Source organism: Caenorhabditis briggsae (assembly GCF_000004555.2).
Source record: "Caenorhabditis briggsae complete genome, chrII, whole genome shotgun sequence".
Lineage (NCBI taxonomy): Eukaryota > Metazoa > Nematoda > Chromadorea > Rhabditida > Rhabditidae > Caenorhabditis > Caenorhabditis briggsae.
In genome coordinates, this window is record NC_013486.2 from 11907624 (window position 1) to 11935132 (window position 27509).

A 27509-nucleotide genomic window follows, 5' to 3' on the forward strand; every position below is an offset into this window, starting at 1 on the left:
AAAGTTAGAATTCGCGCGATTTTACTCACCGGGCGGCCTAGAAAAAACCTTGTCCCTAAGGGCTTTCAGCGTATTTTTCGATGCGTTTTTCTCGATGAAGGAATTTTTTTTGAATATTTTCTTTAGTTTTATGCCAATCTACATGCATTTCTGCACATTTTGATGCAATAAAAAATTTCACNGTACACCACCTTTAATGTTAAAAGTTAGGGGCCCTTTACGGAATTGAAAAATTCTTACTATCTTCCAATTTTGAGATTCGGGTTGGAAAGCAAACGAAGATCAGTGTCGACTTTGGTGACCATTTCCGCAAAGAGAGTCTGTTCCACAATAGTCCTGAATTGCCGAAGAATAACATCATTATGACCTGTGGCTACGCTAGCCTTCAGGCATCCCCCAATTGCAGAAGTGAAAGCCTGAAATAAAAATGTTTCCAATTAATTACTCACAATCTAAACAGAACTCACTTTAATACAATTTTCATCCGGTCTTCTTTGGAACATTGTATCAAAATAGGTAATCATAACGGTTCGATCTGTTACGATGAGACCAGTATAGGCAGCTCGTTCCAGAAGACCACGTGGACAGTTGAAGTGTCCAGACGGCTCATCAAATCTTGAACTTGTTGTTTGTCAGAACCAGAAACATGAAGATCCAATCGACCGAATTCGTAGGCTAGGTTGAAAGCGAGATTTTTGGATGGGTTCACTGAAAAATCCAACTTTTAGAAGTTTTCAAAACTAATTTTTTTAGAATCCCAAACATTTTTCAATAACAATCAAATGAAAATTTCAAAACACTTGACCTAAATTATTAGGTTGATAAGAAAGTTTCTTTCTTTTTTGGCAAAACTTTTGATCAAATTTTTCTCAATGCGGAGGGAGCTAGATCAATGAAAGTAACGTCCATTAGCATCAATAGTTGTCTGGCAACGCTCCGGTAATTTCTTGATTCCATCGGCCTAGAACGAGGAGGGCTGCGATTGAAATAGTGGGACTTCTCCTTTTTTGTGCCATCTTTTCACTTAAAGTATTCTTTATCAAGATGACGTTTAAGAGCTCCGAAATATTACTTTTCCTGAAGGGCAAGGTCCGGAGAATACGATGAGTGCAAAATAACAATTCAGCCAAAGGTCATGCATTTATGGCTGATCCCTCTATTCACAAGCGATCTCGCATTGCCGCACTGGAAGCAAACTTTGGTTTTTTCTCCTCTTTTGACTAGACTGTCAAGTTCATATTTTCTAATTATGAACTACACAAGGTGGCAGTTACATTGGTACCTTCAACTAAAACTTCCCAGTGTACATTACTTTGACCGACCATCAAACTCATAGCATACCTATTTTTAAGGAAAATTTAGGTTCTTGGACGTCCAGAGCTAGCTATTTCTTGGCAATCAACTGACCCTTCCGCACATTGACAGAGTAACTTACGCACTTATTATCTACAGTAATGAAATCATCCAGCCATTTGAACGTGCGAAGAAATGATAGGTGAAACATACAAATGTCTACATGACGAAACATATTGTAGTCAGGAAAAACACGGTGTACTAATCAACCCAGATTTTGACTTTGCCAAAGAACTTCGATCCGGTCACAATACTTGGTTGACTAGAGGACAATGTCTGTGACATTTTACAAATGGTTTGAAATGGATGCACCTCCCCGGTTTTTAGCAATTGATGAAGATCCGACTCACTAGGCCGTTGGCACCTTTCAAACTGAACTCTCTTGTTTGGAATTCCTCTAACAAAAGACAAATTGTAGGCGATGACGGAACATGTCCCTTATATACATCCACAATTTTTTTCCAAATACCAGCTGTTTGAAGACCGAATAAAAATAAAAATATAATCAAGTTGCCAATGTGCAGTCGGATAAGGACTAAAACAATCGCCATTTCTTCAACACGAAGAGAGATAAAACTTTGAAAATCTAGGATCTAATAGCCACTGAACACATCTCTCTAACAAAAAAAAATTTCGACCGCTAAACCACTTGGAGCGCCAAATATCGATCCTCAAAAACAACTCTGCCAAAACGAAAGAAACTTTCTTATCAACCTAATACCATATTTCCGCTAGTAGAAGCCCATCCGGACCCTCAACTTTAAGCCAATTTATCTAGGTTCATGAAAATCATATCAAAAATGTGTCAACTGATAAAATATTGATAATATTATGGTAAATAATTTATCAGAATACACATTTTTGATATTTTTACAGGAGCCGAAAAAAATTGGTTCAAAGCTAAAAGTTATGGGACCCTTCTATTGGAGGTTTAACGGTATTGGTATCCTACTCACTTTCTCCAACCAGTTGTGATTCAGCAATATGGAACAGGCTCAACTTTGCAATCTCTTCCACTTTGATCTTGTTCTTCGAACCAACATACGATTTCTTAGCATCTTCCATAATTCGAAGCAAGTGTTTCCTCCACTGCTGTCTCGCCAAAAAAGCACCTTCGTCTACAATTCGCCAGTGTTTCAAAACAACATTTTCAACAATTTTGATTGTTTCGATTGTTGTGCAAATTGTGATTTGAGTGGTCTTATCCATTTTGAGAACATGAAATTCTTCTTCGCTTCTAATGGATCGAATGAGAAGGAAAAAATTGCGAACGAGATGATTGAGAATTCGAATGAGTTTCAAGAATAGTTCAGAGACATCTAATCCCCATTGTGCAAGATTTTTCGGTCCTCGATCCATCTCCCTTTTCTTTGATTTAAATTCTTCTGTCCAAGTGACTGCATACTGACAATACGTTTTAATTTCCTTCACCAATTCCAATTCTTGACCTTTTCCATAATTCCTGGCGTCTTCTACCATCTTCTTGCAATGAGTGACTAATTTCCCATCGAAAACTTTTTTGCTGGAAATTTCAAATCGAAGAAATTCCAGCGGAACAAAAATTTCCTCAGCAATCCATCGACAGAATGGAACCTTCTTGGCTGCATGAACCACTTTTTTGATAAATGATAAATCGACAAAATTGTAAAAGTGGTGGTAGTAGAAGACTGTCATGGCGGTGATTCTACAGAATAGTCGATCATCGGATTTTCCAGAATCTTTAAAGGATTTCTCCCAGTTCTCTAGCATTTCTTGAAGAGCGAGAGCCATTTCTCTAGCGAATATTGGACATTTGTCGATTTCTCCACTGTTGGATTCGTAGTAGGCCTGGAAAAATCAGTTTTCAAACGAAATCATATTTCCGCATTATGAAGTTTCCCGACCTAAGATTTCTGGTCCCAGATCAATCAGTCCAAACTCACACCCAGATCCCCAAAATTTTCAGTTTGCACAGTATAGTTCAGCTGGACCGTACCCTCCTCAGCGTATTGAGACCCACAAAAATGTATCCTATTTTAATAGGATTTTTAAAATTTGTGTGTCTTTTTTTTTTCAAAAATCCGCTCAAGACTTGTTGCGGGTCTCGGCAAGAGAGGGATATACGGTAGCACTAATTCCAACTGTGAGAATTGAAAATTTTGGGAATCCGGGAGTCAATTTTTGACTGCTCTCTGATAGTGAGCTCAGAAATTCCAGATTTGCAGCTTTGGGAAACTTTCTATAGAGTAATTAAGATTTCCAACCAAAAATAGATTTAAAGGGGGACTCCGACCAGAAATTTTTATTGCATTAAAATGTGTTAAAGATTATCTATTTTTCAAATATTATTGCGAAAAAATTCAAAGAAAATCCGAAATCCCCGAAAAACGGCGTTGAAAAGGAAGAAAATTCAAAAAAAGGTGCCGCCGGGGGACGAGGATTTTCAGTGAGAAACCTAGGCCACGGCACCTGACAGCCTTTTTTTCAAGTCGCCGACAGTGGTTTTTTACGTTTTTTACCTGCCGGACATGAAATTGAAAAAAAATCCGGAAAATTTGCCACATAGGAAAGGCGCCCGCTGCCGTGGGATAGGTTTTTCACTGAAAATCCTCGTCCCCCGGCGGCACCTTTGTTTGAATTTTCTTCCTTTTCAACGGCGTTTTTTGGGAATTTCGGATTTTTTTATATTTTTTTCGCAATAATATTCGGAAAATAGATAACTTTTAACACATTTTAATGCAATAAAAATTTTTAGTCGTAGTCCCCCTTTAAATCTAAATTTCTTTTAAACTTCAAAATATCTGACAATTCTTAAAAACTGGAAGAAATTCCAAAAATAAAATTTTAAAACGAACCCTAAAGAAACCTCCTTGCATTATCATTTTGTGTGCTTCCTCTTGTGCAATTCCATTTTCCGTATATTTCATTTTCTCTTCCACAGTTCCTTCATTGTTAATTTTTTGTCGAAGCTTCCTAACATATATAAAGATAAAGATTATAATTATTTTTTCAAAAAGTCTTACAGTTGATACTGTGCCAATTGTTTTCCAAGATTCGGGAAAGTGTTAGCAATATGATCAACAGCAACAAACATATACATCACTTCTGCTGCTTGTCTCCAAATCCTCTGAAATCCAAAGGAGTTGTGCAGTTGGAAGACGTTGGAGTTTCCTTCACTTTTGATCTGCCGAATCGCTTCAAACATAGTTGTGACGTCGTTTTTGAGTTGGACCAAGTTTTTATACATGGCTGATATATAGCAGGATGTTTTTGCCAGTCTCTCGCCATCACTATCAATCAGTGGCTCTTCAGAAGTGACCAATAAGTAGAAATTGGACATAAATTTCTGTTGTTCAACGACTCTTTTTCTAGATTTCTGGTAGGCATCCCCGAGTGCAGCTATGTAGGCTTCAATGAATTTGTGCTCACAGTTGATCAGGGAGGAGACATTCGTATGTTGGTTTTCTTCGTCCTGGAACAAACAATTTTAAACCATACTCGGAAACCGGGCTCAGCCATATTTTCTTTTAGAACCAATATTTTTGGAAAAAATAATCAAATATGATAAAACTCGACGAGTACTACAATATGATGTTATTCGAAAAACTGTTCCTTGTCCGAAAAGCCATTCACTATAGTAGGGTTCGCGGAGGTCCACCAGGGCCCCGTTTAAAATATTGATTTAAACAGAAGATTTCAAAGTCAATCAACTCACCAAAAGTACAAATGAATTTTCTGTATTCTGAGAGGATCCACCACCATTTGCAAAAACCATTTGTGACAGTTCCTCCATTAGATCCTCCTGCTCCTTTCTCACTAGTTCCTTTGCCTTCATTGCCTGCTGTGTAGTTGGTTCTTCCATTTCTGTAAACATATAAAAAAACTGAAGTATTTTTATATATAAAGAGATTCTTTTTAAATATATAAAAAATGTATTTTTTTAATATTGAAAGTACTTTAAAACATATTTTTAAAAAATAATTTTTGAAAAAACGTTTTATGGAATCTTGTGATCAATGGATCGGAAATGATCAGCGGAAAAAAACAAGGAAAATTTATTGTTGTTGTGCTAGTACATGGTTTCCCGCACTAGCAAGATGGGTCTCCCCCTCTCTATCGCATGTCGCTGGAGCGCGTTTGCACTCCGTTAGTGGAAAGGGGCTACCACCCAATATACTGGAATGATTTTCTTAGCTTTAATTATTGAATTATTTTTAATTATTAAAGAAATTTGTCAGACAAAAAATAGAGAAAAGTATCTTCTCTGGAAACTGTTTTACAGTCAATTTTTAAAATTTGAAGAATCTGTTTTGTTGGGGTTAAAAAGCTAAAGGTTTTTTGGGATCTAGTCTTTGATAAACAGTTACATTTAAATGAGACAACAAAGACGTTTGGGTCAAATAAAAATCATTAAATTTGAGACAAATTTCTGGACGATGCACCATATAAAACTTCAAATCTACACGTCCTTGGTTGTAGATATTCAGAATATCAGGGAAAAATCGGGAGCTCATTAATTCAGAAATTTAAAAAAACTACTTCTCTTGAAATATAAAAAGAATCAGCAAGGAAGCATTTTTGAATGTTGACGACACATGTCGAAAATCTGATAATTCTGAAAAAAAAGGAAATACAAAAAATCTGAAAATTGGGAAAAATCTAAAAATAGGGAAAATCAAAAAATCAAGAAATTATGGAAACCAAAAATCAGGAAAATCAAAAAGTTCAAAAAACCAGAACTCGGATATTCAGATGTTCAGGAACATCAAAAAAATAATGAAAAATCAGAAAGTATGAAAATTCAGAAAAACCAAAAGATCTAGAAAAGTATGAGATTCTGAAAATCATGAAATTGGTAATCTGAAAGATCTGAAAAACTCTAAAAGTCATGAAGTTCAGGTAGAATCAGGAAACTCTGAACTTCTGAAAAATCTGAAAATCTAAAAATCAAGAAACCCTGAGGTCAGGAAAATCAGGCGAAATCAGAAATTCAGGAAAACTACCGTAATTTGAAAACATTTTTTTGTACCCATACGAATCCCAACTCATTCGGGATTCTATTTTTTTTCGAAACTGTCCACTTCCATTTAAAGTTTATGCTTTTCTGTCTGAATCCCTCGAGATTATACTCTATCGGAAAGCACAGTCTAGACACTCCAAGAATACCTTATCCGCCAGGCTCCGCCCCCTTCTCCCAAAAAGAAATTAGTGTGAAATCAAATAATTAAAGCAATTTAAAAATCCTCATTGTTTCCCCATGCAAATCATTGAGTTTTGGAATATCTCCCTCAAAAATGTACAGTATTCTTCCGCCATTATCTCAGTCTCTTTGAATTCCGTTCTCATTTTCCTCATCCTCACACATTCTCCAAAGAAGCTCGGAATGTACAAGTATCTTATGATATATATTTCAAGTTTTGAAGCTCTCTACTCCTTTTGGATGTGGTTACTGTACCGGTATCTAAGAAGTTGTTTTTAATATAATTTTTGATGTTTCCAGATGGTTCATTCTTATAAAGTGGCATTTGTCGTTTTTCGAACATTCAAGAATTCGTACTTTGACCGTGAGCAAAGCTTCAATCTAATTACCATTTATTCTGGTTTTTTTGGAATCTCTTTAGCAATTTTCGGTGTTCACTTCATCTATCGATACGGTGCAGTTGCTAAGGAATTCAGAGATCGGTGGTTGGGAGGAAACAAAATTTATATTCTGTTTTTAATTCTAATTTTCTATGGAGGCCGGTGGTCCATTCTATGTTATTTTTGTTTTCATTTCTATACCTCTACCGATGATTATATGATGTATTAGGTTGTTCCGAAAGTCTTTTACATTTCTTGAGCACGCATTTTATACATTCTTGCCGATCGATTTTCGTTTTCTTTTTTTGTTTTAAGAATCTTTAACTCATGTTCAATAATAATTGTCAGTCTTTTTCAAAAAATCTCAGTCCACGGCCGAGAGCCTCGCCAACAAAACCCATGATATTTGAGGTTGCCTTCTTTTTGAGTTTCTCAAAGGAGGATCCGATGCCTCTGCTCACCGATCTATATGCTCCGTAATTGGTGATAAGTCACTTGAGTATCTTGTAGTGCGGTCTACCTACTATGATAGCATTTCATCATCTTTGAAGTTCGGGACATAGAGAAAAATATGGTCCACTGGTGCCACACTATTTCAGTGCTTCACCGATTAAAACTAGTTGTGACTTGAGTTGGTCTTTGCTCACTCGTAAGCGAACCTTCGATGGGATCCATCATCTTGTGTCAGCAAACAATAAAGGGTGTCTGTAGGTTGAAAAAAACAGAAAGCTTCAGTGGATCAAGGTTTGCCAAACTCCAGAAATCAATCACAAAGGAGAAATTCTTAAATAAAGGGAGATGTTGAGCATTTGGTGGTATTGTCATGTCTGATCTATAGAGAGCTTGCTCCCAAATGTGCGATCGTTACCACGGACATATACTGTCGCCAACTGCAAAAAGTATTCAATACGTATCGTGCTCTGCGTCCAGAAGCGGACACATTTGTTCTGCTTCACGATGATGCGCACCTGCACACGACTTTGGCCACTCGCCTAAAAATGCAGGGTCTAGGTATCCAAATACTCGGTTATCCATCATATAGTCCAGACCTCGCTCTATCAGAATTTTATTTAATCCGCTCGTCTTTAGAATGGTTAACAGGGTGAACGCTTCGATAGAAGATCGGACCCCAAATCGTATATGGATGCCTCCTTCGCGCAACAACCACCCGTGTTCTACGCGAGAGGCTTCGATCATCTGGCAAAACGTTGGCAGGTTGTGATGAACCATAATACTGAATATATTAATCACTAAAATATTTCATACGTTGAATAAATTTGTGTTGAAAAAATGTCAAAAAATGTAAAAGACTTTCGGAACAACATAATAAATAGTCTGATGGGAATCGGGTTTTCTTTTGATGTGTTAATCTTTTTTTTTCTAGTTGAAAATTTGTCTGAAATTCCAGCCAAATTTTCAAAGTCGATATTTTGACACCAAATTTTGGCAAAATGTTTCCTATAGTTTTCTCCAGTTTTCCCCAAAGTTTCAGCCAAATTGGAACACTCTCCGAGTTTTCGCGGAGTTTCTTTCCTTTTTTGCCGACTCCCTGAATAACCCCATAATAGAAGGGCACCCATGCTGCCAAGTTTGAGCTTGATTATCTCAGCTCCTATTAGAGATATCAAAAATGTGTCAGCGGATAAAAAGTGTGAAATATTATGACAAACAGTTTAAAAGTTAACAAATTTTTAATATCTTTCACAGGAACCGAGATGTTCCGGTTCAAAGTTAGCAGTTATGGCTCTTCTATATACAGGTGTACGGTATGTATCTAAATATTTTTTTAATGTTTTCAGACAATAATTCCTCTAATCCTCATTTACATCCCGATTGCAATCCTGTTCATTTTCCCAATGATTGCTGTTGATATTGGATTTGCAAGCAGTTTCATTGCTATGACAATTGCCGTTTTCACAGCAATCGATCCTCTTCCTAACATTTTTATTATCAAGAACTATAGAAAATCTGTTTTTGGTTAGAGATTTTGAGTTTTCTCCTAAAATTAAAGCGATTTTTTCAGCCTTCTTCGCAGCCATCTGTTGTAATGGCGCGTCCAAAGTTGATTTCCAAGAGTAATTTCCTGGAAAAACGCTGTCCAAAGCTGCCATTGTTTTCCAGAGGCCTCCGCTTCGAGACCCGCCGTAAATCGACAGGAATCAACAGGAAGAGCACAGTCAAAACGAGTGATACAGTAGTTTAGTGTGCCTGGAAATATGGAAAACAATCGCAGTTTTGGACAGCGTTTTTCCAGGAAATTACACCTGGAAATCAACTTTGAACGCGGCATAATCCACGTACTTCTCTCCGTCGTGCACAGCCTACCAAAGACTCAAAAAGTGGCAGAGACTGCAATATCCCTACTCTATGAAGTTGTTGAAATTCTATTTCTTATCATATATCACTTTGAAATGTAAATAAAGCTATATTTGACAACTAATCGGTAACGGCTAAATACCGGCGTTTCGCTTCCGAAGCACTGATTTTTCGTACCAGAATGATAATTACTCTTGTTAACAAGGAGACGACGCTAAAAGAGTTAAAAAAATAGCTCCATTGGAAAAGTGAATACTGGTCAGAAAAAATACACTGAAATTTGTCAATTTTTAAAGAAATCGTTTACTGCTAATCAGCATGCTAATTGAATACCGCTAAACCTGTATTAGAAGAGCCGACCCTTCTATTTTTCCGGCCATTTTTTCCGTAAATTTCCTCGAAAAATTCGACGAATTTTCGTTCAAAAATCATGAAAATCTATCAAATTCACCAAAATTGAGCTAGTTTTAAAAAAATATCTGTGAAATTTCGGAAGTTTCCGGAATAAATATTTTCACTGAAAAAGTGTGGAATCATATAATTTCAAACAACAAATTTTGAAAGGAGCTTTTCTATTGAAGGGGCCCTTCTAATACAAATTTTACGGTACATTGCAATAATCAGAAACGACAAATACGAAGAATTTTTCGTTTTCAAACCCGGAAAAACTACTGCGAAAGCTAATATGAAAGAATGTATTTCTGTTGACATTGAGAGAGAATGCTTCGGACTGCTGTGGAGCTAAAAATTGTCGATGGACTGGAGATTCGAATCGCAAAAGAACTACAGAACTGATTCATAATCAAAAGGCTGTCCAATTTGGTAAGTGAAACATTTTCAGATTTGTAAAAAAAACCCAATTTCACCAACAATTTCCGCTGAAAACGTCTGTAATCGTCATACTATTAATTAAAAACATTTCAGATTTTCAATTTCAAAGGTTCCATCAAAAGAATCCCAAAGAAACAAGGTTTCGACGGTATTTCTCTAGGAATTAGGCTGAAACAAATCAGCAATCGTTTCTCTGCGTCTCTCATCCTCGCGCACCCTCGCGCATCTCTGAAAAGGGGCGGAGCTTTCCCACGCTCTATATATGCTCGTTTTCGCTCAATCGTTCGCTGTTTCTTCTCACTCTTCAACGGATTTTTCTAATTTTGTTTTCGTTGATTTCAGTTTTTTTCTTAGTAAATAAATATTTTAGAATGGAATTCCAGTGATTTTCTCTATTTTTTAATGAATTTTTTTCAGGCAAAAATGTCTCTCACAGAAGATCTCTTTTTGGTTAGTTCCCATTCAAGCTAAATATATTTTTGAAAATTATTGAATTTTAGTGGTCCCCATTCCGAAACACCACGACCATCGAATATCTCACTGGCAGCAATTTCATCGACGAGTACCGACAGGCGTCGACCACTTCCAGCGCTTCCAACCAGCTCGGTGTTATTGGCGAGGTAAAATTCAGTTTGAAATCTTAAAACGATTTTCATAATTCAAGTTTTCAGGAACGGGCCGTTCGCCTTGGCCGAATCGATAGTTTCAGCTCTGACCGTCATGCTGAAATTGCCGCCGACGCCACTCGGGTTAGTTTTTTCTGGAACATGATAGCGAAAACCGGTTAAAAACGGCGAAAAAAGACTAGAAATGTCAGAAAAATTAGATTAAAAACTGTAAAGTAGGCCGAAAGAATAGGCTATATTTTTATTTTTTTTATATGAGAAAATTTAAATTTTCAAGCAGTTTTCAGGCGACTTCCCAACAACGGCAACAAATTCGACGTCATTCGGAGCATCAACAGCAACTGCCACGTCATCAGCAAGCACCGGCGACTCAACTGCAACTACAGGAGCCTCAAATGCTTCAATATCTTCAGTATCGGCAAAGAATCGAGTATCAGAATTCTGGAGCGACTCGCTCGTTGTGCTGCAGTTTCTGCTACGGTACCGAATGCGCAAAGTCGAGAAAATCCGGTATTCTTCTGAAAAAAGACGATCCGGGACGGTGGTCGACTCATTCTATCAAATGGAAGGGACTAGTGACGTAAGTATTCTGCCTCATCGATAGAAAATTTGTTAGAAAACTGTTTAAAAACACGATGTTTTTACGAAAAAAATCAAAAAAATTCCTACAGTAACCCGTTACCCTAAAGGCGCATGACTCTTACGACGACAGGATATTACAACGATTAGCAAAAAACAGAAGTCTTATAATTTTTCAAAAGTTTTTCAGCTGCCCGGTGCTCTTCCGTCAAGTCTGCCGAGTTTGTGGAGCCACTGGATTCAAAGCTCACACCACCGCCGAACACGACAGAGCCATGGATCAAGAAAATCGCGAAGCGGGTCGCCGTTATACCGTTTCGCACTAGTTAAATTCTAATTTACAATTTGTAAATAATAATTGTGCAATTTCAATCTGAAACCCGTTTTATCGCATGTTAACTTTTGTCCCATTTTATTGTTATCCATTGTTACCCATTATCTGCTGATTTTTCTGTAGAATTGTACAAATAAACATGTATTGTCGAATTGTCGAATATTTAAGCACCAGAATCGTTAATTATTTTAGGAAATTCGGGAATTTTCAGCGATTAGTAAAACTTGTACTGCTCTTACCGACTTTAAAAACAGCCAGTTTCGAAAAAAAAACGTTTTATTAGCTCTGATAATAAAGGGAAGAAAGTAAATTGAATATTGAGTTGATTTTGATGAAAATAAAGAAATTTAAATAGGTTACTTAAAAACAGATGGAGTCCATACGATTACAATAACGATTCCAATAAAAATCGATAATATAGCTATAGTAAGATTCCAGAGATCTCCTTGATTGTTATCGAATTTTGTACTGAATAAATTTAAAAAATTACAAAGAGATGTGCTAAGAAAATACCAAAGGGTTGACAACACAGTATCGAAGTCCGTAAAGTTTGTGGACGCAGAGATACTTAAAATGACCGCAGTCGCTGAAAAAAAGTTAAAAGGTCTCACAGCTATCACTACAGTAACCTAAAAACAGAGAGCACACCAAATGGGAGGAAAACAAAAAAGTGGGCAAATTCTCTTATCTTTTTTGTAACTAAAAAAAATCAAAAAGAACATCGTTTACCTCGGATTACTGTAGTTTTTGATTCGAAATCAAGATCAGTGTCTCAAAGTTAGAAGCAGGGACCGGAGGCGCGGAAAGCAGATGGCTGGTAAGATTCTGAGATTCACTCATTTTTCTTTTTCTTATAAAATCTTTGTTTGATCAATTTTTGTCTTATCAAATTTCATTGAATTTGAATATTTCGTTTTTTTGTTAAAATTTTTGAAATTTTCGATTTCGATTTTCCAACTACAGTAACCCTAAAGATTTTCGAAAAAAAGTAATCCTATGCATAATTGTTTAAAAAAATTGGTGATAATATTATGATAAATTATGATAAACCTTTAATCACTTGACAGATTTTTTATCTATCACAGGAATGGAGATAATTGAGCTCAACGTTGACGGTTTGGGTGGTGCTATTAGAGAATATGCGGTATTTCTTTTCTAGTTCATTTTTCTGAATTTTTCCATTATTTTTCTCTTTTTCTCGCCGAGAAAATGCACTCCCCAATAATTTTTATCATTCTCATCTTCGGAGTAATTTCTGCTTATACTTGGCCCAAACCAAAGGATCTTTAAAAAATTAAACTTCAAACTGATTAAATTCTTCTTGGCTACCAGCAACCTGACATCACTCTTCTCTATCTGTTGATTCACCGGGACCAGGTTTGTGCCAATTTCAAGCTCAATTATCTCAATTCCTGTGAGAGATATCGAAAATGTGTCAACTGAGAAAATGTTGGTGATATTATGATATCAGAAATTCCGCGTGCTGACAACTTTCGTGAACTCTTTTCTTATCTTATCTTCAGATCTGATGTACAGGGGCTATATAAGCTGAGAGAAATCAACGAGAAGTCGGACCGAGGAGTCGATGAGGAGTCCGATTTGAAACGAGCTTCCAGGGCAGCTGGGATCCTTCTACGAAGACTACTGGACTCTCTACTCGACGACGATCATCGGGATCGGACGGATGCTGACGGATGCTGGATGCTGTCAACTGCCAGGAAGCTTCGGATGCGCTACTCATTGCTATTTCATTTTTTAGAAAACTATTCAACGTCATTGAAGTAAAAAAAGTACTAAAAGGCCTCGGGTCGCCATTGTTTGGGGTTCATGGCTAGGTGTTTATCACTAAACGTCCCCCTTTTACCAAATGACCGAAATCAAATTTTGAAACAATTGAAATAGCAAGAAATAGCGTACGCTGAGCTTTCTGGCAGCAGAGAAGAATCTACTAGGACATATCGACTTCAGACTTCAAAACTTTAACTTCCGGACATCTTTTCACATCTCGTTTTTACTTCTTTTTAATAAAATGTTGATTTTTTTTTAGCTTCGCTCTTCACTTTTTCTAAAAGGGTCAAATCTATATTTATTTTTCAAGTTTTTCAAAAGTTGACAGACGGACAACGGAACGGACATGTTTATATATATGAGTTTTATATATAAGGAAAACTTTTAAAAAGTTGCTTACAAGGAACTTCCAATTTTCCCAAAAAATTACACTATTTTAGAGTTTCCATCAACTTCTCCACTGATAAAAATTGTGATTTTCGGGGTCGTAATGTTGCAAAAATAGTATTGCAACAAGCAATTTTATAAACAGTTTTGCAAAAATGTACCTTTTTAACTTTGATCACTTTTTTCTGAGTTCCTCATAAATAGTTTCAACTTAGAGATCTATTATCTCGGTTTCTATAAAAGATATCAAAATTTTGTTAACTGATAAAATTTTGAAGATATTGTGATAAACATTTTATCAATTGACTATTTTTTGATATCTTTTACAGAAAATGAGATAGTTGAGCTCAAAGTTGACGGTTTGGCTGGGCTTCTATCAGAGTGCTGCCGGCAATTCAAAAACCGCTTTCTCTGAAAATTATGTCATTCTGTCTCAAAGATTGACTATAACTTTCAGGATACCAGTAAGTTTTTTAATTGTGAAAACAAAACTCAAAACCTCAGAAACCCATCAATGACGTCAATCGAAAAACAAGCAAAGTTTTCTCCTCAAAACCTGGATAATTGTGATTACTGATGGAGTCGGCTGACGGTCATTATCTTATCAGTGAATGGGGAGAAATTGGAATGTACCAATACACATATACATAATAGAATAATACTAACACACTTTTCATTCGTTTCCCTCTCTTCTCCTGCCTCTCTTATCATTTCTGTGTGAGAAACTAGAAGAGGAGCACGTCATTGATTTTTAATATTATTATTGTTATACGATCTACTTGAAAATGCTCGTTCATCAAGGGTTCGTTTTTCTTTTTTTTAAAATTATTTATTTCCAATTAACCTTAATTTGTGTCCCAAATCGTTGAAACAAAAAATTATTTGATGTTCTAGCTAGTATTGTTTTTGAGAATAGCACACTATTACCGGGCCTGATAAAAACGGGTATATCTTCCGACATAAGTATTCTGGAAGCACGAAAATGGGTGGAAATATAATTTTACGTTTGATTCAAAGATACTGAAAATTTCAAAGCGATTCTTCGAGTCCGCGTATTGTTATGATTGTCCAAAGATGAAAGGCGCAATGTGATCTTCATGAGAAGGAGCAACTTTGACAAGTGATAACTCAGCTCAAAGTTGATCAAATAACTTGAAACTTGATCACTTTACTGATGAATTATTTGAATTTTTGTACTCCAAATTTGAGCACAGTACTGTACAATGCTTTATTCGAATTCTATGCTAGTACAAACTTGAGTCTTGGTAATTACCGTAAACACTCTAATAGAACGCCACCTGAATCGTCAGATTTTAACCCATGTATCTCATTTTCCGTGAAAGATATCAAAACTTGGTAAACTAATCAAATGTTGCTGATATCATGATACACATTTTATTAGTTGACAAATTTTTGATATTTTTCAAAAGAAAGAGATATATAGGTTCAAAGTGGACAGTCCGGAGATTCTGAAACTGAGATTCAGAGACTTGGAGATTTCTAAATTTCATGATTCTGTGGGCTTAGTTATTCCTAATTTTTAAAGGATTTGAAAAATTCTAGAAAAAATTCTAGATTTTTTTCTAATTCTGAGAGTTTGGTGATTTGGTGTATTTCAGAATCTTCGAACTCTAAACTTTTCCTTTCAGTTTACTAGAATTCGAGTTTTCCAATAAAATCAATGATCAAAAATCTGTTCCACCATCATTTTCTAATCCATTTTTTCGGTCTGACAAAGATAAAACTCCATCTTCGTTCTCCCCAAAAAATTTCCTTATCACTTATCACGAAAAAGTTGATAGCTCGAAATTTAACTTTCAAATAGACAATCGGCACATTTTTGGTCACATCAGACAGTCACAAAAATATTATGAAGACGTAGTTTGTGCATTTTGTCATCACCATCATTCAAAAGTTCCAAGTTCTTATCACTTTAGCTTTGATGGACATGTGTGTGTGTGGGAGGGAGAAAGAAGGGGAAGTTAAAAGCAGGTGACAATTATTTGGGCGAAAAATCTATCTGTGGGTCTGTTTTTCCAAAAATTGAATTATTTCAGAACCTTCGATTCCAACTCAAACCGGATCAACATTTTTGACATCTTTGAAAACTCGCCACCATCTTCAACATTCTCAGATTCGGAGCCCAGTTTAGAAAAGATAATAGAAGAGGATGCACCAAGTCCGAAGAAAAAAGCAGAACTATATCAATGGTTGAATACATCATATTACGGTAGTATGATACGAAAAGTCAGCAGTCAGACACCTTATCAACCGGATTATGTCAGAATTGAGGATAGTATGACTGTTCCCATATTTGAAAGTGAGCTCAGAACTTTCTATTACCGTACATCCTCTAATAGAAGCAAACCGCCACCTTTGAGCTCAATTATCTCGGTTCCTGTGAAAGATGTAAAAAAGTTTCCAACTGATAAATTAGTTATCATAATATCATCGTTATTTTATTAGTTTACAGATTTTTTTAAATCCTTCACAAGAGCCAAGATAATTGAGCTCAAAGTTGACATATTGTGTGGGTTTATACTAGAGTAAATACGGTATTTTCGAAGTGTTCATATATTTCCAGAAGAGGAAATAGATGATCATGGGGCTGGAATGGAAACCAATTCGCTACTAAACGAGCATAAAGTTCAAATTGATCCTCAGTTGAGCAGTACAGCTCCAGGAAGCAGAAGTTCAGAAACTTATGAACTTTGTAAAAGTTGTGTAAGTTCTATTATTCTTGTCCGATGAACCTTGTGGCCGAAAATTGGTACATAGCCGGTCCTAAAACGAAAACAGCTACGGCTATTTTTTTCAAATAAAATCGTGCGCCTTTGGTACAGTACTTCGGAATTGTTTAACTTTGACCCATTTTAGGCAGTTTTTCTACTTTTTAAGGAAAATCAGCTGATTATACATGAGAATGTGAGGGATTTAAAAGAAAACAAGCAAAATTTTGCGGGAAATAGGGAAAATTCCGGGAAATGGGGGTAATTTCGAAGTACTGTATCAAAGGCGCATGCATTTATTTGTAAAAACCGTAGTACCGGCTGTTCGCCTTTGAATAAATTTTCGGTCACATAGTTCCTCGGCGCCGGACTAGAATCATCGAATAAAAACTCTTGCAGACGTCGAGATACACCCGCCACCGTACTACTCGTCACGCTCGAATCATATGGCTTGTCTTGACTACAATGGCTTTATCTATATCATTTTTCCCTTACGGACTATTTTCGGTTGTCCTTCTTCTATTCATTCCTCCACAGATACGTCGACCAATTTGTAAAAAGTGCCGAACTTCGTTTTGGGGGTTTTAGAAAGAATGTTGTCTATTTAGGTTTTTATCGATCTCAAATTCATAAAATTTGTACACATTTTTGTATTTAGAAATAAAGTTTTTTTTTCAAGGTTTAGGGTGTTTCGAAACAGAATTACGGAGATTCTGATTAAAAAATTTTCGGAATTCTTCGATTTTCAAAAATTCATATTTTTGGAATATTCTGGTTTTCAAAATTACTGAATCCCGATGGTTTTCGGAATTAGAGCTTGTTGGACTACGGTACGTCAAAGGCGCATGCGAAAAGTTTCCATACGGGTCTCGAGCGGAATTTCATTTGTAATATTTTTCGTCTATTTTCGAAATCTGTTTGCCAGTATTTCACCTATTTTCAGCGTTTTTGATGTGAAATTCCGAAATTTGGAATATTCCAAAAAAGCCAAAATTTTCAAAAACAATTTATTCCGGAATTCGAAGTCTATATTCGAAGTCTATCCGAGTTCTTTTTCTTTCGCTGAAAAAATTGCCATTGAGAAGACACATCTTTGTTTTCAATACAACCAGCGTTTTTTTTTCCATTGTCATGCACACTTATTTTTATATTGTCGAATTAAAAAAAGGACACCTGAGAATTTGAAAACTTTTGATTTTTTTGATCTACGAAAAAGTGCGGCAAAAACGTAATATTTCAGATTTCCGCCTCGTTCGAGCTACTTTCGCGTTTAAGCTTAGTTTTTTGCTGAAAAATAGATTCTAGAGATGCTAGCGATCATATTTATATCAAGAAATCAAAATTTTGTTCAGAAAATCCCACTAAATTCACATAAATAAATTTTTTATCTACAGTATCCGTTTTCGCTCCGCCCCCTCGTAAATCGACACGAGCGCCGTCTCCGAGGTGTCACTTTTTTTAATCCGACAATAAATAATAACCCACATTCCGACTAAATTACCTCAATTTTCAGCGCGCAATTCCCGAAAGTGGGCGGAGCTTCATGCCGCTAAACAATGCGCGCAAACGACACTCCGCACCAAAAATGTAAATTCCAACTCAATTCCATCGCTTCCGTTCGGTTTTTTGCACCGTTTTTCTTCGAAATTCGTGTGAAAAATTCTGAAATTCTTGTGAATAAAAAATTTAATAAAAGCTCTGTTACAGGAGATCAGCAAAGAGGGTGTACTCCGGGGAATGCGAAAGAATGACCTGTGATTTTATGAGCAGCACGAACGCACTAAATGTTCTACACAACACAGTCAAAAACTACGAGGTTCACTGAGATTAATGTGACAAAAAGGCGAATTATTTTCTTTTCAGAAAGATGTGCTACAGTTCTACATGGCCAACGAGAGGGCTACATCGAAATTCACCGGCCGATTCGATTTCAAACAGTTTGCGAAGAAGATGTTCGATCCAATCGAAACGGAAGTTCTCGGTCCTCTATACGTTGGAATGTTGGGAGAATGTCACACTTGGATGCACTCCCATCAGAAAAGTCGCATCGGAGCCAACGGTTTCCCTCATTCTTTTGTCTCGGTCCCCGAGTTGTTACTGAATATGATTCTCGCTTATCAATTACCACAACAGAGATTTGTGCCAAATGATATTAAGGATACGAAGAAAGACGAGCCAGGACCTTCTGATAGAAGTCGACAAGAGGGTAATAAGTCGGATGGAGAAGAAGGAGGATCGCGAAAAAAGCGGAGAAACAGTCAAGCTGCAAAGCGCGGAAAGAATGTCACTATAAACCCGAGAGTAACACTTTCAGATGAGCTTTCAGTCAAATTGTTGGAAGAGATGTTAAAAATCCCACTGGCTGCAGAGGTGAGTAGTGAATTAGTCGCTTCAAAAAAACTCAAACCTTTTTCAGTCGAAACTGTGGAAAACTGCAAAGTATGTGTTATGCCCATCGAATAGCCCTCATCAAATGGAAGTTTTCGGAGAAATCATAGCCAAAAACACTGAAGATGGGCTTATAAGCTTCAACGCGCTCAACTACTTTATGCACGATCAAGTGCTCACTCAACACTTCAAAAATCCCGCCACAATTCTTCACGCTCTCTATCTTGGACCTCTAAACGCTCAAACTGTCGAAGTGTTCGCTGCGAATCGATCCGCCGAGTTCCGTAGAAGCTGTCGAGAAGTGTTGCGAGTAGCCGTTCGAGCTTCAAAGGATCCAATGACATTCCAGCACAGTGCGCCCATTAATATCGATAAACAGCATCCAGATCGTGTTAAATATCGAGATTTCATTGAAACTGTCAAACAGTTGGTGAAGGATTTGAATGGAGAATATCAAGGAAGCTCTGGAATTCATGTCGGATGGGCGTGTGCTGCTATAAAGGTGAGTGAGGCAGAAAAGAGTATGCAGATGCATTAATTGCATTTCTTAAGAAATTCGGTCAAAAACGATACGTTGACAAAACGTGGAGGGACGAGAACTACTACGATCTGCTTTGGACGGTGCTCGCACAACGGCCACACCTCAAAAAGTTCGTAGTCGACGTTCTGGAAAAAAATTATGGAGGTAGGATTCGACGAAAACTAAAAGTGGAATGAAAAATTCGAGCAGGGATGTTCGGAATCTCCCTTACAGAATTGTGTAAATCTTGAAAACTTCGGAATTTTTAAAGGAGAAATCTCCAAAAAAAAGAGCACCCAAATGTCCCAGTGAAAGGGAAACAAGGCGTTTTAGCCTAAGCCTATAATTTCGAACAACAAAACGACAAATTTTAAAACCAAGTTCCAGTGAAAAATGTGAATTTTCGAAAATTTCGGTCCTTTTTCTACTGGAATTTTTTTGGTTTGAAACTATATTATAAAACGGCTTGTTTTCCTCCCAACGTGGCCCTAACTTTGGCGCCAAATTCAAAAAATTTGGGTTAAAATTCCGAATTTCTGAATCGTTAACCTGTAAGGAAACTTTTGGTAGTCCGAGAAGCTATAATTTCGAAAAAAAAAAACGTCCCGGAATTCAAAGTTATCAGCTATCCAAACGTACCAGTTATTCAACTATTTTCAGATTATGAAGCAGCGAAATTCTGGCGTCGAATGCAGCCTTACCAGATGCATCCAACAGTGATATTCAACCAGAACGTCATCACAGATGACCCTCTGCAACCCACTGAAGAATTCCTGAACTTTTCTCCTCAAGTCCAACAAATCCTCATGGTATCCACGGAAAAAGAAATCCGAGATCTTCACAAACTATTGGAATACAAAGTATCACGAGAAGAAGTCGTTTACGTCGGTGTTGATGCGGAATGGAGTGCCTATGTGAGCCCGAGCAAAGCGACGATCCTTCAGATGGCATTCTACGATCTTGTCTATATCCTAGATCTGGAATCTCATCAGATTTCACCAGAATCGTATCATTTGTTTCTTTCCTATCTGTTCGATACAAAGGAAGTGGTAAAAATTGGATTTCAATTCGGAGAGGATCTTCATCAACTTCGCGCCGGTTTCAGAAACTGTGCCACTCTGTATAGACCGAATAACGTGCTGTGTGTTGGGAAATTGATTATGGATCTAGTTGAGGAAGTTTCGAAATTGAATCACGCTGAAGAATTTAAACGAGATCATCTCCCATTTTTGATTGATGATCCGACGGTGATGGCAATTGGAAAGGAGGATGATACGAAGTCGGTTCCGAACGAATCGATATCGAATGATTCTGTAGGAGATCTTGGAGAACCGAAACCAGTGAAAGAGGAGTCTGTGAAACAGCAATTAATGAATAAAGGACTCTCGTATCTCTGTGAGAAATTCCTGGGCAAACCATTGGATAAGACTGAGCAATGCTCGGTTTGGGATAGGAGACCACTCAGAAATCTTCAGGTATCTTATTAAAAAATATCGAAATTTTCCAGAAAAAAAAAATTTCAGCTTCGCTACGCGGCGATGGACGCCTACTGTATGCTGATGTTGTACGATAAGTGCTCGGAAGTGTTCTCGAAAATGGGCTTTGAAGTGAAAGAATTCCTCGACAAACAGTCACCGATCAGAATATCTCTACCATTGCTCAGCGAGGAAAAGCTCTGATATTATATGTTCTTGTTTCTCTTATTTTCTATGCTCAGGTGAGCGGTAATAAATTATTTTCATTGAGCACACCTTTGTGCTGACTGTAATATTTATTATACATCAAAAATGTCAAATTCCCCTCTTTTCTCAGAAAATTGACTTGAAAACATGAAAAAACACCTTATCGGCTTGCAGCAGCGGTGTTGCTTCATAACGGAAAAAAACACGCTCATTGCATTTTACACGCGTGGTGCATGTAGGTGGGTACGGTCTAGGCTAACGTTCAACAGGTCGCAAGTTCGATATCCACTGGTGGTTTTGCTGTTTTTTCTTTTTTATTCAACTTTTTGAGCTCGGAATGAAAAAATAAATCAGTTTGCGCGTTGAGTTGGGTGCTTTAGGTGCGAACAACCGAAATGCACACCTCCTTTGTCCCCCTTTTAATGCTCGTTTTCAATAGTTGGTGACTTCAAATGACTTTTTTGAAAATTGAAAAATAATTTATATAGAAAAAATATAATAAATTAAGAAGTGATCTATCGTCTGGTTCCATCTTCATAGAAGACGCCACCATCGGCTGAGCAATACTTTGGACACACTCCCTTCTCTCCTCCGTGTCCATTGACACCGTCTCTTCCTGGATTTCCTGGAACTCCATCCAGCCCTGGCTCCCCATCAACTCCTGGCTCTCCTGGAGCTCCTTGATCTCCTCCGAGTCCATCCTTTCCTGGGATTCCCGGCGCTCCACGTGGTCCTTGTCTTCCACGTGGCCCTGGTGGTCCTTGTGGTCCTGGAATGGCTGGCACCTCCTTGACGTCTTCTCCTGGAGCTCCTGGTGCTCCTGGCTCTCCATCCTTTCCTTTCTCTCCACGTCTTCCCTTCTGTCCTGGCTGTCCTTGTGGCCCTTGTGGTCCCTTCTCTCCGAACACTCCTGGTCTTCCACGGTTTCCTTGTGGTCCTGCTGGTCCGGCTGGTCCAAGAGGTCCCTGTGGGCATGGTGCACATGGTGGCTTGGTGACTGGGTTGCATGGGCGCTTTGTTGGTTTTCCTGGATTTCCTGGAAGCCCATTGGCTCCAGCCTTTCCGGAAGGTCCTGGACGTCCTGGCGCTCCTGGTGGTCCCGCTGGTCCTGGCAAGCAACAGTTGTCACAAGTCGACGTGGATTCTGTCTGGTCTGTATGCTCATGAACTTCAGAGAATGGTGCGGAAGTAGTCGTCGATCCAGATTCAGCTCCATATGGCTTCTCTGGTGGTACTGTAGACTTTAGGTACTCCAGAGTGGATGTAGGACGTTCTGGCTCGTAGGATGGGGCATCTGTGTGTCCCGCTGTAGTTGGTGCTGGTGGCTTAGTAGCTGGAGCATTAGTAACAACTGCCACGTCATCATATCCTTGAGTTGACTCAGCTTCGTGAGCATCTGGGTAGGCTGGAGCAGCTGTTGAGGTGGTGGTAGCTCTTCTGGTGGTGGTTGTTGGGGCTTCTGAAATTCTCTTTTTTGAATTTGATAACTTTGCAAATGCGCTCCACCGAACCTGTGGTAGTGGTGGTTGTGGTGGTAGTAGTCGTGGTAGTAGTCGTAGTTGTAGTCGTTGGTGCTTCAGTTTTTGGTGGAGATGGTGGTGGTGGTGGAGCTGGAGCATCATAGGGCTGAAATTTTGTATTTTTACACCATAAGAAATAAAAACACTTATTTTTCAGTTGATTTTTGGCCATTTTAACAAATTTTGTAATTTTCGAAAAATTCGCTTTTAAAAAAAGTCTTCTTAATTATAAAATAGACAATATTTTCTACAATTCTGTCTGAAAATCACATTTCTAGCGCTTCTAGGAATCGAGATAGAGCGGCTTCAAGCTTAGGAGGCCAGAGACGCAGACGACGAGACACGCTGCCTCTCTAACCTAGGAAACTTCAAATGACTGTATCTCGAGTTCTAGATGAGCTAGGAAGTTGGTTTTTAGACAGAATTACACGGTTTGAGATGAATTTTCTGATTATTATGAAAAAAATCTAGATGGGACAATGCACAGTACAAGGACGCCACTTTTTGGCCTGTTTTTGTACTGACAACGGGAAAAAGGTGCCCTTCAGAAATCAGCAAATAGCGAAAATCTAGCAATTTTCAAAAAACTTTTCAATTGCAGAGTTTTCAATCTAGGTCTGTTTCATAACCTCAAAAATTTTCAAATTGATCGGAAACTTCATAGCTTAGCTCTAGACTTCTGAAATGGGACAAAATGGCCATGGCCGGTACTGTTTATCCGCCAAATTTAGAACTCACATTAGCCTCCTCCTTGGTTTCTCCAACGACTGGATAGCCGAACTTGGGTGGTGCGAATGGTGTGGTTTCATCGTTCGAATACTCGTAGCCGGCTTGACGGGCGGTACGGTTGAATCCACGTTGGCTGAAAGATGCACGCAGCATGTAGACGTCGGTCCAGAGAACCTTGGCATTGTTCTGGAAAGTTTAAGGATGAGCAATCATCTTGATTTCTAAGACTGAAAGGGGCGGCTGAGCCTATTCTAAGCCCATTTTTAGCTCATTTTATGTCATTTCCAGCCTAATTTTAGCCCTGTTTCAGGCAAATTTTCAAGCCTAATTTTGAGCCAATCTTTAATCCTATTTCTAGTTCATTTTAAGCCTATTTGATAGCTATTTTTGAGCATATTACAGCCCTAATTTAGGCGGGTTTAAGTCTATTTCAGCATAAGACTATCTTTCAGCACTATTTTAAGCCTTGAAATCATTGGCAGGTCCTGATTTTTATGAGGAAACTGTACCTGGCACTGATTCATCTCCACTTTCATCGAGTGTTGCATCTCCTTGATGTAGCTGTGAACGATTGGAAGCGTCACACATAGGGCAATGATGGCCAAGGTGGATACGGTAACAGTGACGTATCCGATGATACGGTAGGCCTGGAAAGTTAGGTTATAGGTTTTCAGGTACTGTAGCTTTTCTTAAAAAAGGAGACTAGAAATTTCAAGATGGGGGAAAGTCAGACCATAGTTAGCTCATGCCAAAACCTCATGCTATAGCAAAAAACTCATGTTAGCTCTTACAAAAAAATGCAGCCTGGAAATTACGGTAATAGGTTTTCAGTTACTGTAGCAAAAAACTTGACATACCTTTGTATTGGAGTCCACCTCCATCATTTCACACAGTTATTATCGAATGAAACGGCAGACGTCTCCACCCTGATTCCATGCTTTTATAGCGATTAGATGCACCGCTTTTTATGGACGAAAAACTTGGTCGGCGCCATGGTTTTTTTGAATAAGGTAACGAATTTTTGGCTTCCCCAGCTACACGGCAGGTTTCTTTTCGGAAAAGAAGAAATAGAGAAGAATAAGGAGAGAGAAAAGGAGTGATGATTGATCCGATGGATGGAATGGGTAAAAAAGTTGGGGATGAGAGAAGTGTGATGTAATGGTTTGGAGGAGAAGGTGATAAGGAGAAAGAGAAGAAGATAGGGAACGGATAAGCGTATCGGCAAGGGAAACCGATTTGAGGAATTCTCGTAGTTTGAACACTTTGTAAAGCATATGGAAATTCCGATTTTTTAAATATAGACTTCCGAATTTTTGAATTTCTGAATTTCTGAATTTCTGAATTTCTGAATTTCCGAACTTCTGAATTTCTGAATTTCTGAGTTTCTGAATTTCCGAATTTTTGAATTTGAAATGTGTAGGGTTATTGTAGTTTGAAAATCAAAACCGAATTTTCAACAATCCCACATAAGAAATGAAAATTTGAAAAATTCTGAAAAATCGAAAATTTCAAATTCAATCAAAATTGATCAAACAAAGATTTGAAAAAATTAAGAAAGATTTGATAAGAAAAAGAAAAAAGAAATGTGAAAAGATGTCAGGAAGTGAAACTTTTGAAGTCGGAATTCTTTTCATAATTTTTCATTCTTGTGTACCAAAAACGGTTAAAACAAGCAAGCAAAATTTTTTGTTCCCAAAGTCTAAAGTTTTGTATGTATATTGTAAAACAATTAAAGACACACATTCTCTCAAGTTTTGAGAAAATTTGGATCATTTTGAGCCGAGTTATAGCTAAACTCCAGAACCATACCTATTATGATTCAGTGAGCACATCTCAAGAGCAAGTGTTCCAAACCGCTTCAAAATTTTTTTGATTTACACCAACATTTTTCATTACAAAGCCAATCTCAAAAAAAAATTCTGATCGAAAATTTTTTTTTCTTCTGGGAGTCATCGTCACGTCTGTGAAGATTCAGAATTTTTAAAATTTTTTGATCGGGTATCTTTTCTTTAGATTTTCGGATCTTTTTTCTAAATTTTTTCAACACACATATTGTAAAACCTATGATCAAAGATACAAAAATGTTGCAAACTGATAAATTGTTTATCATAGCATCACAAACATTTTATCAGTTGACACATTTTTGATATCTTTTATAGGAGCCGAGATAATTGAGTCCAAACTTAATAGGTTTTAAAGTATTCCAAACACACATAAATTAGTTATGTATTCTTCATCTAATAAAATCTCAAAAGACACAAAAGCAACACTAAAGTTCTACTTGATTGTCACTGTCAACGTTGATCTTCCGGCGGCGGCGTTGATTTCTGCGATCAGTGCATTCGTGAATGTAGTCGTTAGTTGAACCGTCTTCTTGCACGTCGGCTCATCACACTCCATCGCTGCCTTCTTATCTCCATCGCTTCGGCCAACTTTTCTCTGTAAAATCATTTCTGGATTTTAGAATTCTCAAATCTCAGATTCACCTTAGTGTAATAAAAGAGTGTCGTGTAGAGAGACACATACTGTGTCAACGACTCCACTGCTCTTGGCCTCTGTCCTCGAAGCGATTTGACAATTTCCTGAATCGGTGGCTCCGTCGCCTTATCCAACTTGTGAACGACCACAGCCAAAGCGACGAAGTATCCAGCTCGCCCGGCTCCATGCTTTGCATCACCAGCGCGTTCTCATCCTTTGTCTGAAATTCAAACTTGGTTAAAGCAACCCATACAGTAACCCTCTTACCTTTGTCAAGAACGTTGTCATCTCAATAATCTCCTTGATAACCACCGCTTGTTTTGCATGGACACTGTCTGGCGACCAATTCTTGACTATTGTGATGGTGCAGATGATTGAGTTGGAACATCCCTCCGGCAACACCTCGATCGCAAAACGCGTCACGTCTTCGCTGACCGCTTCCACCCGTCGATTATTGACAAACATCGTTCCATGGTACACGTGTTCTCCATTTCCAATCGGGAAAAACTCGATAGGTTCTTGATCCGTGATGATCTCCATGTACGATATCTGCCTGTCGAACGCCGTCTTCCAGAATGCCTCCTCCGATCCTTTGAGAGGGATTTGGCACATGAATATCTTGGATTTTGGAAGGGCGACATCGATGGCTGACATGTTGACGTATGTGTTCTCGAAGACGACCAGATTCGCGTCCAAAACTGGAAAATCGTCCTGTGGTGGTTGGTTGAGAGCCCTGTTGGCTTTCCACTTCTTGCAAGCATCCACTGGCACCACCACGTTCTGGATCTGCTCAAACTCTTGCTTCGTCTTCAAGAAGTCCACCTTCTCGAGCCAGATCTTCGCCGTCTCCTCTCCCATCCATTTCTCCGTGAACGACAATGTCGAATTCAGTGTTGCTGGTGAGTAGGGGGTCAAAGGATCCGTGGTGACTGGGGCTGGGCTAACAACCAGAACTGGCGGGGCTGCTGGCTTCACAACTGGCGCTGGTGGAGGTGGTGCTGGCTTCACATCCGGCGGCATCACAATACATGGCGGTGATGGAGGAAGTTTCGATGTGGCTGGCTCATCATCGCAAATCGTCGCATTCTTGACTTTGGCAGCAGCTGCTGGCTTGGATGGTTCCGATGGAGTGGGGTTGGATTTCTGAAAAAAAAAAGAGATTTGGGTTATATATAGACAGGGATGGAGAAATGCCGTTTTTCACCGGAAAACGAAAACGTCGAGATTTAAAAAAGTTTTTTAAAAGTCCTAAAAAATCTAAAATTCCTGAACACTCAAAAAATTCTAAAATTAGTTTAAATCCTAAAATTTCAAGATTGTCGAAACAAATTTTAAGAATTTTGAAAATTTTCAAAATTTTGAGTTTTTGAAGTTTCTATTTTTCGTATTTTCAGGTTTCTAGTTTTTTTCTAAATTGTAAAGGTTGGTTTTTTTTCTAGCTTTCTGATCTTATTTTAAATATTAAAGGACTTTTAAAATTTTCAGGATTTTTTGGATTTTCGATACTTTTTTTTCGAATTCTCAAGATTATTGTGATCTTAGGATTTGACAGCCGGCTTTTTTCAGCAGTTCGAAGTATTCATTGTTTTAGAATTTAAAAAAAGTTTAAATTTTAGACGTTTTAACAACGTGACAGCTGAGAGCCGGCTTCACGGCGAAACGTGGCAGCCGTTTTTCAGACGCCGCGCAT

The 27509-nt window shown here is 38.0% G+C and overlaps 7 protein-coding genes across 7 annotated transcripts in view; 4 read left to right on the forward strand and 3 right to left on the reverse strand.

Moving 5' to 3' along the window:
* Window positions 1–5194, reverse strand: part of CBG20911 — a gene marked incomplete at both ends in the record, with an annotated part of 11327 nt that extends 6133 nt beyond the window's left edge. The window contains 6 exons of the mRNA XM_045242756.1: window positions 551–708; window positions 1149–1220; window positions 2310–3180; window positions 4188–4305; window positions 4356–4804; window positions 5048–5194. Coding sequence (XP_045097170.1) covers window positions 551–708; window positions 1149–1220; window positions 2310–3180; window positions 4188–4305; window positions 4356–4804; window positions 5048–5194 — 1815 coding nt within the window. The remainder of the gene's footprint in view (window positions 1–550; window positions 709–1148; window positions 1221–2309; window positions 3181–4187; window positions 4306–4355; window positions 4805–5047) is intronic.
* Window positions 5195–6715: 1521 nt separating this feature from the next.
* Window positions 6716–8991, forward strand: CBG20912 (the record flags this gene model as incomplete). The annotated part of the gene is made up of 4 exons (XM_002631666.1): window positions 6716–6789; window positions 6833–6896; window positions 8712–8889; window positions 8936–8991. 4 exons carry the CDS (start codon window positions 6716–6718, stop codon window positions 8989–8991), a joined length of 372 nt encoding a protein of 123 aa, XP_002631712.1.
* Window positions 8653–11590, forward strand: Cbr-nos-1 (the record flags this gene model as incomplete). The annotated part of the gene is made up of 7 exons (XM_002631667.1): window positions 8653–8678; window positions 10153–10207; window positions 10477–10509; window positions 10560–10679; window positions 10731–10808; window positions 10973–11265; window positions 11455–11590. The coding sequence occupies 7 exons, from the start codon at window positions 8653–8655 to the stop codon at window positions 11588–11590; spliced, it is 741 nt and encodes a 246-aa protein (XP_002631713.1).
* Window positions 11591–15721: 4131 nt separating this feature from the next.
* Window positions 15722–18093, forward strand: CBG20915 (the record flags this gene model as incomplete). The annotated part of the gene is made up of 4 exons (XM_045242757.1): window positions 15722–15765; window positions 15831–16093; window positions 16358–16497; window positions 18016–18093. The coding sequence occupies 4 exons, from the start codon at window positions 15722–15724 to the stop codon at window positions 18091–18093; spliced, it is 525 nt and encodes a 174-aa protein (XP_045097171.1).
* A 156-nt stretch (window positions 18094–18249) lies between these two features.
* Window positions 18250–21089, forward strand: CBG20916 (the record flags this gene model as incomplete). Its single annotated transcript, XM_002631669.2, has 6 exons — window positions 18250–18318; window positions 18366–18872; window positions 18919–19392; window positions 19443–19575; window positions 20071–20885; window positions 20934–21089. The coding sequence occupies 6 exons, from the start codon at window positions 18250–18252 to the stop codon at window positions 21087–21089; spliced, it is 2154 nt and encodes a 717-aa protein (XP_002631715.2).
* A 518-nt stretch (window positions 21090–21607) lies between these two features.
* On the reverse strand, window positions 21608–24222 carry Cbr-rol-1 (the record flags this gene model as incomplete). The annotated part of the gene is made up of 5 exons (XM_045242758.1): window positions 21608–22551; window positions 22604–22718; window positions 23351–23527; window positions 23851–23988; window positions 24199–24222. 5 exons carry the CDS (start codon window positions 24220–24222, stop codon window positions 21608–21610), a joined length of 1398 nt encoding a protein of 465 aa, XP_045097172.1.
* Window positions 24223–25618: 1396 nt separating this feature from the next.
* Window positions 25619–27509, reverse strand: part of CBG20918 — a gene marked incomplete at both ends in the record, with an annotated part of 15252 nt that continues 13361 nt past the window's right edge. The window contains 3 exons of the mRNA XM_002631671.2: window positions 25619–25780; window positions 25828–26007; window positions 26087–26962. Of these exons, the coding sequence (XP_002631717.2) occupies window positions 25619–25780; window positions 25828–26007; window positions 26087–26962 (1218 nt within the window). The remainder of the gene's footprint in view (window positions 25781–25827; window positions 26008–26086; window positions 26963–27509) is intronic.